Below are 10,183 nucleotides of genomic sequence, written 5' to 3' on the forward strand. Positions count from 1 at the left end.
CATGCTTATGTTATCAGCTTTTTACGGCTGCTGTAAGAGGCCGAAAAACACCATTTTCATTTTTTTTTAACTTTCTTTTACGGCAGTCTTTCTAAACATTTTGATCTAAGGGTGTGAAAAAAATGGGGGCAAAACTCGTACTGAAAGGCCGGGTTCTCTAAGTTCTTATAACCCGGATGAGTTTTCCCTTGATCTTGATCCTATATGTCGTAACTAAAAGCCTTGAAATTTTGAATAGTTGGATCGTGTAATTTCTTTTCCCTTTTGATGTCACTAATTCTTTTCTATGTTCATTTAGTTTAAACTTGGAGTGGTTAGTTAACCGAATTAACCATAACTGAGCTTCATAACTAATCAACCGAAACCGAAGCTGAGTTATATTTATGGTTAGGGAAATCCCATAACAAAAGCTAGCTGTTACACTTATGGTTAAGAATAAAAATCGAACCAAACCATGATTTGCGCACCCCTGGTTTTATGTACCAAAATCATAATAGGCTGAAAAAAAAAAAGGAAAATTTCCCTTCACTTGTCAATAACGTTCTACACCATGATCGTCTATCTACAAGAGCCCGTACGCTATCCCCTACGCATCCGAAATCACCAGAGCTTACTCTTCAGCATTTCAAGTCTTCCAGGATTCATTTCTAAGAGAGTTAATGTGCAGTCTCATAGTTCTCTATTTTTCCTCAACTACCGAAGATGTGTCCATGGCCACGGTCGAGTTGCTCCCGCAACTACAACTACCAAACGAAGACGTTCGGCTCGAAATGGGAGTTGCCAAAAACGTTGGGTTCACTTGTCCGGCCATGATTACGAGATACTTCTCTTCGAAAACACGTGGCACTTTGTTATCAACCGGTTTGGAGTCTTGGGTTTCATTAGGGTTTCCGGACTCAAGATCACCTTCATTGTTGGGGGAGATCTTCCAGTAGGAGCAAGCGAGGATCAACAGAGCAAAAGCAATGAGACCCAACATGGCAGCAAGACCTCCAAACAGGTATGGAACCGGTGAGTGCCACGGTGATCGTTGTATGGCTATCGGAGATGACGGAGCCATTAAAGAAGTTGCTTGAATTGTCATGAATTGTTTGTTTTCAGATGTGAAATTAAGAAAAGAAGATGGAATGTGAGTAGAGTGGATGAGTGGATTAGGAGAACTTGTTCTGTCCTATATATACACAAAGATTGTGGATATTTTTTATATGTTTTTTTTTGTTTAATTGGAATAAACGGCGTCATTTTTTGTTTCTCTATTTTTTTTAAATAAGTTGTGTAAAATGGAATATGAAGTAAAAATAAGATGAGTGCGTTTCTTTTTATTTTTTCAATTGTTCCTTTAAATTGGGCACGATCATTTTTCAATTTATATAAAGGTTGCAGTGGGTGTTGGTTGAATTTATTGTAGCTGAATCATTGCACAAAGTTTTCCCATTTAATATTTATAGGGATGTTTATATACATGTGATTCTTCGTTTAAAATATGTGTGGATACTGCTTAGAGGTTAGGCAGGATATTTTTTTTTTGAGAAAACCGAAATTAAATGTTCTTTGTTATGTATAATATAATAAAAGCTTGGTGATGATGTTTTATGTGGTTATTAGACAGATGTTAACTTAAACCGAAATTAAAGATTAGTAGATGGTGCCGAATTCCGTCCATCTTTGCTTTTTCTTTCAAAGACTTGGTGGAGATTCATAACGGGAACTCTATTAACCCCAAGGTAAAGTCTATCATTCAAGGCATTATTTTCATCTCATGTTGGTGTCTATGGTTGGCTCGGAATAAGGCGGTGTTTTCCGATTGTGAAGTCAAGGTGGATAGCGTGTTTAGCGAAGTTAGATCGTTAGGTTTCTTGTGGTTCAAACATAGATCTAAGTGTAGTTCTATTTCTTGGATGGATTGGTGTAAATTTGTAAATTTGTAAGGTGTGTAGTTGTTTTGCCCTCCCTGGTTTTCGGGTGTGGGTGTGTTTTTTTAATGAAGTTCTCCTTTAAAAAAAAATACAGATGTTGACTATTTATGGTACTATTGTTTTGCTCTATTTGTCTTGTCATGCTTAACATATGGCTTGTATTCTATATGAAATAGTACACTACACTCCGAACTAGCTGGTATGCCATTACGTGACCTTGAAAAGATTGAAGTAAAATAAGGAAAGATAAATAACTAATTGTAGAAATAGCGGGTAATGTAGACTATAGATCACAAGTTAACTTTATCTCTGACAATTACTTGATTGAATTAATTGTGAATGTTTATAAGTTAAGGGGCTGTTATGATTTTCCTTTTTTTGAAAGGCTTTTGAAAGGCAAACAAGATTTCCCTCTTTTAATATAGAAAATGCAAAGAGTTTTGAATAACTTATAAATGGATGATTTTATGATCTTAGTCGTTCATTCATACTAAAACAATCATAAAACTGAATTCTCTGTTAGTCTCCATCACTAAAAGACATCATAATAGAAATCATGACTTCATCATCATCGTTTGCGAAGATAACCATTCCCGTACGCTCATGATTATGTGTTATCTTGATAAACATGATTAGGGTTTTATGAAGATAGGTATGTTTTTTTTGAACGGGCGACATAAACTTTATTATTAAACACTAGCAAGGCGCTAGTCACCAAACTTACAAAGTTACATCCCAAATTTACATACAATATTTTACACCATATTTGGATGATTAACCAAAGATATTAAAACTGCTCCAATTCTCCCATGTCATCGAGGCTTCTTTCGACCTATTCTTTACCCACAAGAAAGCTAGAGCTTTAACTTCCTCCAAGACTTTTGAAACTGATGGCTGAGTACTTCTGAATAAAACTTCGTTTCGCGCTTTCCAAATGCTCCAAACCGTAACAAGAAAAATGGCGTTTAAGGCCTTTTTCTTCTTCCTTGATCCCGGACAGAAGTCGTGCATCCCTAAAATATCTTTGAGGTCGAAAGCTATAATGGGTGGAATTTTGCAACATATTGCAATGTTTTGCCAAATAGTTTGCGCAAAGTGACATAATACAAAGAGATGTTCTCCGGTTTCATCGTATTCCCTGCATAACATACATACCAAATCTGGGACGTTTATTCTCCTCCTTGCCAACGGGCATCTCATCGGTAGCCGTTCCTTTTCTTCTCTCCACGAAACAATCCCGACTTTTTTTGGATTCCAGTTATTCCAAACGAACAAGCAGTTAGGACGGTTCCTCTTAAAGGAGCCGAGAATCTTTTTAAGACTTGCAACAGTAAAGACGCCTGACTCGTCGTAGTTCCAAATGAATTTGTTGCAACCCGATTCGACCGTAACTGCACATAATATGGTTAGCAGACTTTGCAGTTCCAGAAGTTCTACTCCCCCGATGAACAGCCTGGCCCAGTCCCACGTTAGTACCGGTCCTGTATTCCCAGCTACAACTCGGTCCCTTACCATGCACATTTTATGTTTTTCCAGCCTGAATAAGTTTGGCAACGCAGCAAATAGGGGTTCAGAACCTAGCCAGCAATCAAGCCAAAGGAAGTTGTGGAACCATCCGTAATCACAGCCGAGACCGCTTTTTCAAGTCCACACCTACACTTAGCAATGATTCCCGAATTCCAATAATTTATTTCCATGGTCCGATTATCGAAAGCTTCCTGGGAATGGCCATCCATGATCTTGCATCGTGGTATATCGCCCAAATTACTTTCCTCCACAGTCCGTATTTTTCCGTTTTAAATCTCCACCACCATTTCGCTAGCATTGCTAGGTTTGAATCTTTAAGGGAGCCAAATCCGAGGCCGCCATACTCGACTAGGGCAATAGTATGATCCCATGCTACCCAATTCATTTTCGCCTTTTCTTCCGATCCACCCTAGAAAAATACCCTTTTAATCTTTTCGAGTGAATCCAATACTTGCACCGGAGCTTTAAAAATTAAGAAGTAATAAGTGGGAAGGGAGTTTAATACCGACTTTAGGAGGGTAATTCTTCCGCCATATGACAGTTTCTTGGCTTTCCAAATGGAGAGTCGATTTCTAAACGTGTCTACTACCGGTTTCGAATTACGTACGAGATTCATATTAGCTCCGACGAGTAGTCCTAAGTGCTTAAACGAAAACACACATTTTTTACATTTGATGGCCTCTGCCATGTTGTTGATTTCCTGATCTCTTACCCTCACCCCAAAAATACTACACTTAGAGAGATTAACCTTCAAACCCGACGCTAAATAAAAACATCGAAGTATTTTGCGGAGATTTAACACATTTGCGAGAGACCAATCTCCAAGGAACACTACATCATCGACATAAATAAAGTGAGATAGATAAGGACCCTCGTTCGTGCACCGAATACCTTTGAACAAGTGTGCATACACCGCCTTCTACATAATGCCAGTTAGAGCTTCCATCTCAATTACAAATAAGAATGGGGAGAGTGGATCCCCTTGGCGAAGGCCCCGAGAGCATTTAAACTTCGTCGTCGGGGAACCATTAACTAAGACCGAGGCCTTAGCGGAGTAAAGTGTCGCCATGATCCAACCTCTCCATCGGCTTTGGAAATGCATCTGAGTCATGATTGAATTGAGGAAAGACCGATTAACGGAATCGTAGGCTTTATTAATGTCAACTTTGAAGAACATGCCGCCTTTTTTGGATTTCTTTAGCCAACCCATAATTTCATTTAGCATAAGTGGTCCGTCCATAATGCTCCTTCCGGCAAGGAACGCCGATTGTTCTACTGAAATGAGCTTTCCAATCACCTTCATTGTTCCATCGATTTTCAAAGCACCTCTGATTGACTGTATTAATTCAATCTTGAAATAATTGGCAACACGATTTTCTTGAGATAATCGGTTCCTTTAACACGATTTTCTTGAGATAATCGATTCCTTTAAATAACTACCACAAAGTTTCCATACGCAACCAGAGGTGCTTTGAAAATCGATGGAACAATGAAAATGTTGAATAATATTAATGGATTTTCAATTGAAGCTTTTCCAAAACATACATGCGAAAACGTAAGTGCCGATTGAGTAATCTGATTTTTCAAAAATATTTGGGGATTCACTTCTATTAAATAATATATATTTTATTGAGAACAATGTTGGAAATATGTATATGTCCGACTGTAATTAAAGTCAACGTAATCAACTCGGTACGATCCGAAGAGTTACACGTTGGGACACGAATCGTATATGTTCACGAGTAGGCAAATTATTATTTGTGAAATAATAATATTTTAAACCCGAGGCACTTAATATTAATTAGATTATTATTAAGGGGTTATAATTATATAATCATAAGGGGCTTAATGTAAGATTGTGTTTTATAAAAAGAAGATTAAGGTGCAAACCCTAATCACACTTTTTTACAAAACACAAAACCCTTGTCTCATCCCCAAGTTTCATCCGACCCCAAGAAAAGGGACGTCGCCCTCCTGCCGTCGACTAAGCACCACCGCTGCCTTCTCTTTGGCCGGTTCTACCTTCGGGTATGTTGTGCTCGGTTGTGAACTTCCTACTAGCGAGGATTGTCGTAACCTGCGTGTTACAATCCCGGTGTAGTCGTCAAAGGTTGATTACTAAAACCCTCTATGGTTGTTTATTCTTTTTATTTGTTTATACGCATATATTGATCCTAATTGGGAATATTTATTAATTAGATTAATAAATCAAACATATGCTTTTTATATAAAAATCGGCCATGATATATATATAGAAAAAACTTGTTTTTTTCATTAACGACAGCGTTAAATACTGTAAAAAGTGATGACATGCTTATGTTATCAGCTTTTTACGGCTGCTGTAAGAGGCCGAAAAACACCACTTTCATTTTTTTTAACTTTCTTTTACGACAGTCTTTCTAAACATTTTGATCTAAGGGTGTGAAAAAAATGGGGGCAAAACTCGTACTGAAAGGCCGGGTTCTCTAAGTTCTCATAACCCGGATGAGTTTTCCCTTGATCTTGATCCTATATCGTAACTAAAAACCTTGAAATTTTTGAATAGTTGAATCGTGTAATTTCTTTTCCCTTTTGATGTCACTAATTCTTTTCTATGTTCATTTAGCTTAAACTTGGCGTGGTTAGTTAACCGAATTAACCATAACTGAGCTTCATAACTAATCAACCGAAACCGAAGCTGAGTTATATTTATGGTTAAGGAAATCCCATAACAAAAGCTTGCAATTACACTTATGGTTAAGAATAAAAAACCAAACCAAACCATGATTTGCACGCCCCTAGTTTTATGCACCAAAATCATAATAGGCTGGAAAAAAAAGAAAAATTCCCTTCAGTTGTCAATGACGTTCTACACTATGATCATCTATCTACAAGAGCCCGTACGCTATCCCCTTCGCATCCGAAATCACCAGAGCTTACTCTTCAGCATTTCAAGTCTTCCAGGATTCATTTCTAAGAGAGTTAATGTGCAGTCACATAGTTCTCTATTTTTCCTCAGGTACCGAAGATGTGTCCATGGCCACGGTCGAGTTGCTCCCGCAACTACAACTACCAAACGAAGACGTTCGGCTCGAAATGGGAGTTGCCAAAAACGTTGGGTTCACTTGTCCGGCCATGATTACAAGATACTTCTCTTCGAAAACACGAGGCACTTTGTTATCAACCGGTTTGGAGTCTTGGGTTTCATTAGGGTTTCCGGACTCAAGATCACCTTCATTGTTGGGTGAGATCTTCCAGTAGGAGCAAGCGAGGATCAAGAGAGCGAAAGCAATGAGACCCAACATGGCAGCAAGACCTCCAAACAGGTATGGAACCGGTGAGTGCCACGGTGATCGTTGTATGGCTACCGGAGATGACGGAGCCATTAAAGAAGCTGCTTGAATAGTCATGAATTGTTTGTTTTCAGATGTGAAATTAAGAAAAGAAGATGGAATTGGTGAGTAGAGTGGATGAGTGGATTAGGAGAACTTGTTCTGTCCTATATATACACAAAGATTGTGGATATTTTATATGTTTTTTTGTTTAATTGGAATAAACGGCGTCATTTTTTGTTTCTCTAATTTTTTTTAAATAAGTTGTGTAAAATGGAATATGAAGTAAAAATAAGATGAGTGCGTTTCTTTTTATTTTTTCAATTGTTCCTTTAAATTGGGCACGATCATTTTTCAATTTATATAAAGGTTGCAGTGGGTGTTGGTTGCATAGGAGAATTTATTGTAGCTGAATCATTGCACAAAGTTTTCCCATTTAATATTTATAGGGATATTTATATACGTGTGATTCTTGGTTTAAAATATGTGTGGATACTGCTTAGAGGTTAGGCAGGATTTTTTTTTTTTTTTTGAGAAAACCGAAAATAAATGTTCTTTGTTATGTATAATATAATAAAAGCTTGGTGATGATGTTTTATGTGGTTATTAGACAGATGTTAACTTAAACCAAAATTAAAGATTAGTAGATGGTGCCGAATTCCGCCCATCTTTGCTTTTTCTTTCAAAGACTTGGTGGAGATTCATAACTGGAACTCTATTAACCCTAAGGTAAAGTCTATCATTCAAGGCATTATTTTCATCTCATGTTGGTGTCTATGGTCGGCTCGGAATAAGACGGTGTTTTCGGATTGTGAACTCAAGGTGGATAGCGTGTTTAGCGAAGTTAGATCGTTAGGTTTCTTGTGATTCAAACATAGATCTAAGTGTAGTTCTATTTCTTGGATGTATTGGTGTAAATTTGTAAATATGTAAGGTGTGTAGTTGTTTTGCCCTCCCCGGTTTTTGGGTGTGGGGGTGTTTTTTAATGAAGTTCTCCTTTCAAAGAAAAAAAAAAGACAGGTGTTAACTATTTATGGTACTATTGTTTTGCTCTATTTGTCTTGTCATGCTTAACATTTTTTTGAAAGGATAAGTTCATTAAAAACCGACCAACCCGAAAAAACAGACGGGCGGCCCAACCACAACTAATTAGACAAATTTACACCATTCTAACCACGACACATCTATACATCTTGTTCTATTAGAAAACCACAAAAACCCAAGTGACCTAATGGAACAAAAAACCTCCTCCGCTTTCGGGATTTTACCATTGAAAACTCTATCGTTCCTAGCCTTCCAAATCATCCAACAAGCTATCACCACAATACCTTGATATGCTAATAATAGCTTACCCTTCAATCCGCAATTGAGATGAGCACCCAGAACATCTTATCTTTGAAGGAAAAGGCCATAAGAAACGGGACCTTGCACCATGAACTAATCTTAGTCCAAATCGACATAGCAAAGCTACAAGCCGTAAACAAATGGGCTGCCATTTCATCTCCCTCCTCACACATCGGGCACCCCAAACCTTCAACCTGAACGTTTCGTTTACATAATTCCACCTTAGTAGGCAATCTTTCCAAAGTAGCCCTCCAAGCAAAAACGTTGCATTTGATAGGAATCCACTTACACCATTCCCAACTAAAAGAACTCGGGGGAACCTCCTTAGCAACCAAAAGCTCATAAGCCGAGTTCACCGAAAAAACACCAGAATCACCGGGCAACGATACTATCTGAAAGCGAAACATCGCGAATGATCGAGCATAAAGCCGCCCACTCCGCTAACTCTACACCACTATCTGGAGGCCTTTTCCAATTCCAACCCGCTAAAGGATTCGAAAAGCGACTGGCAATCCGGTCACGGATACAACATCTTTTTTCAAACTCCAATGCAAAAAGGTTCGGGAAACAGTACCTTAAAGGATCTTTACACAACCAGGGATCCGTCTAGAAAGTAAGTTTAGAACCATCTCCGACAACCCCTTTCACGAAATGACGGAAACGATCAGGCCCCTGAATATACTAAACAGCAATCTTCACAATGCTTCCCCAAACTCCGCCAAAAGAAGACCTAGCTGGAAGGAAATCCCAAGATCTAGCATGCAAATGAATAGAGGATATAACTTTAGCCCAAAGGGACTCACCATCCAACTTGTATTTCCAGGCCCACTTCAAAAGAAGAGACGATTAACGAGCCCGACTTCCTAATACCGAGACCACCCGACTTGATAGGCGATGTCACGCAATCCCAAGAAACCCAACTTGTCTTTCTGACGAACCCTGAACCACCCCATAGAAACTTCCTCATAATGGCTTCCAAACGATCCACAACCCCACAAGGCACTTTATATAAAGAGAAAAAATAGATGGGAAGGCTTTGCAACACCAATTTAATAAGTGTAACCCTCCCACCGATCGATAAGACCGAAGCTTTCTAAAGGGACAATATCAATTCAAATATATCAATCACCGCTCTCCAATTAGAGATACGGTTCATGTTAGCTCCCACCGGTAACCCTAGATACTTGAATGGCAACTTCTCCGCCTTGCAACCAAAAGCTAAAGCCATAGAATCCACCTCCGAACCATCGACCCCAATACCAATAATACTCGATTTACTTAGATTAATCTTGAGCCCCGAGCATAAATGAAAACAATGGGGGATCCGGACCACATTGAGAATACTTTTCCTGTTCCATTCCCCAACAACGAGGGCATCGTCAGCGAACAGCAAATGAGACAGTAAAGGACCATCGTTCGGAAAACGAATACCCTCTACGGCACCAATCTCGATAGCCTTTTTAAAGCACGCTGATAAAGCCTCCATAACCAAAAGGAAGAGGAAAGGGGAGAGGGGATCTCCTTGCCTCATACCTTTAAAACACTGAAAGTCAAACGTAGGCGACCCATTAACCAAAACCACTGCTCTAGCCGACAAAAGTATCCCATGAACCCATTTGCACCATAATTAAGGAAAGCCCATTTGAGACATAACCGAGCACACGAAACCCCAATTCACATTATCATAGGCTTTTTCAAAATCCAACTTAAAGAAGAAAGCCTTCTTATTCTTCTTCTTCAACCAGTTTAAAAGTTCATTAACTACCAGAGGCCCATCGAGGATAAACTTCCCTTCGAGGAACGCAGATTGGTTCTCCAATATGACCGAAGCAAGGACTTTCTTCAGGCGGTTAGCTAGAACCTTGGATATAACTTTATTAATAGCCCCAACCAAAGGGATTGGCCGATACTCGTTAAGATTAGCAGGATCCCGCACTTTCGGAATAAGAGTAATGAACGCGTTAGCGCACCCTCTGCTGATCGACCCACTAATTAAAAATTCATTAAAAATACGGAAAAAATCACCCTCAAAAATATCCCAAAAATGCTTCAAGAACTTGAAATTCAACCCGTCTGGGCCCGGAG

At 38.9% G+C, this 10,183-nt stretch overlaps 4 protein-coding genes across 4 annotated transcripts; all 4 read right to left on the reverse strand.

Annotated features, from left to right (window-relative positions):
• Positions 1–420: 420 nt before the first annotated feature.
• On the reverse strand, positions 421–1,108 carry LOC110864017 (protein GLUTAMINE DUMPER 2-like). The gene has a single exon (XM_022113176.2). The coding sequence runs from the start codon at positions 1,082–1,084 to the stop codon at positions 680–682; it is 405 nt and encodes a 134-aa protein (XP_021968868.1). The 5' UTR covers positions 1,085–1,108; the 3' UTR covers positions 421–679.
• A 1,582-nt stretch (positions 1,109–2,690) lies between these two features.
• LOC110944789 lies at positions 2,691–3,437 on the reverse strand. Its single transcript, XM_022186436.1, has one exon. It carries the CDS (start codon positions 3,435–3,437, stop codon positions 2,691–2,693), a length of 747 nt encoding a protein of 248 aa, XP_022042128.1.
• Positions 3,438–6,261: 2,824 nt separating this feature from the next.
• Positions 6,262–6,871, reverse strand: LOC110864016 (protein GLUTAMINE DUMPER 2-like). Its single transcript, XM_022113175.2, has one exon. The coding sequence runs from the start codon at positions 6,830–6,832 to the stop codon at positions 6,428–6,430; it is 405 nt and encodes a 134-aa protein (XP_021968867.1). The 5' UTR covers positions 6,833–6,871; the 3' UTR covers positions 6,262–6,427.
• A 1,238-nt stretch (positions 6,872–8,109) lies between these two features.
• On the reverse strand, positions 8,110–9,629 carry LOC110944788. Its single transcript, XM_022186435.1, has 2 exons — positions 9,228–9,629; positions 8,110–8,490 (listed from the first exon to the last, which is right to left on the reverse strand). The coding sequence occupies exons 1-2, from the start codon at positions 9,627–9,629 to the stop codon at positions 8,110–8,112; spliced, it is 783 nt and encodes a 260-aa protein (XP_022042127.1).
• Positions 9,630–10,183: the final 554 nt, after the last annotated feature.

This window comes from Helianthus annuus, chromosome 6, assembly GCF_002127325.2.
Source record: "Helianthus annuus cultivar XRQ/B chromosome 6, HanXRQr2.0-SUNRISE, whole genome shotgun sequence".
In the NCBI taxonomy this organism is placed as follows: domain Eukaryota; kingdom Viridiplantae; phylum Streptophyta; class Magnoliopsida; order Asterales; family Asteraceae; genus Helianthus; species Helianthus annuus.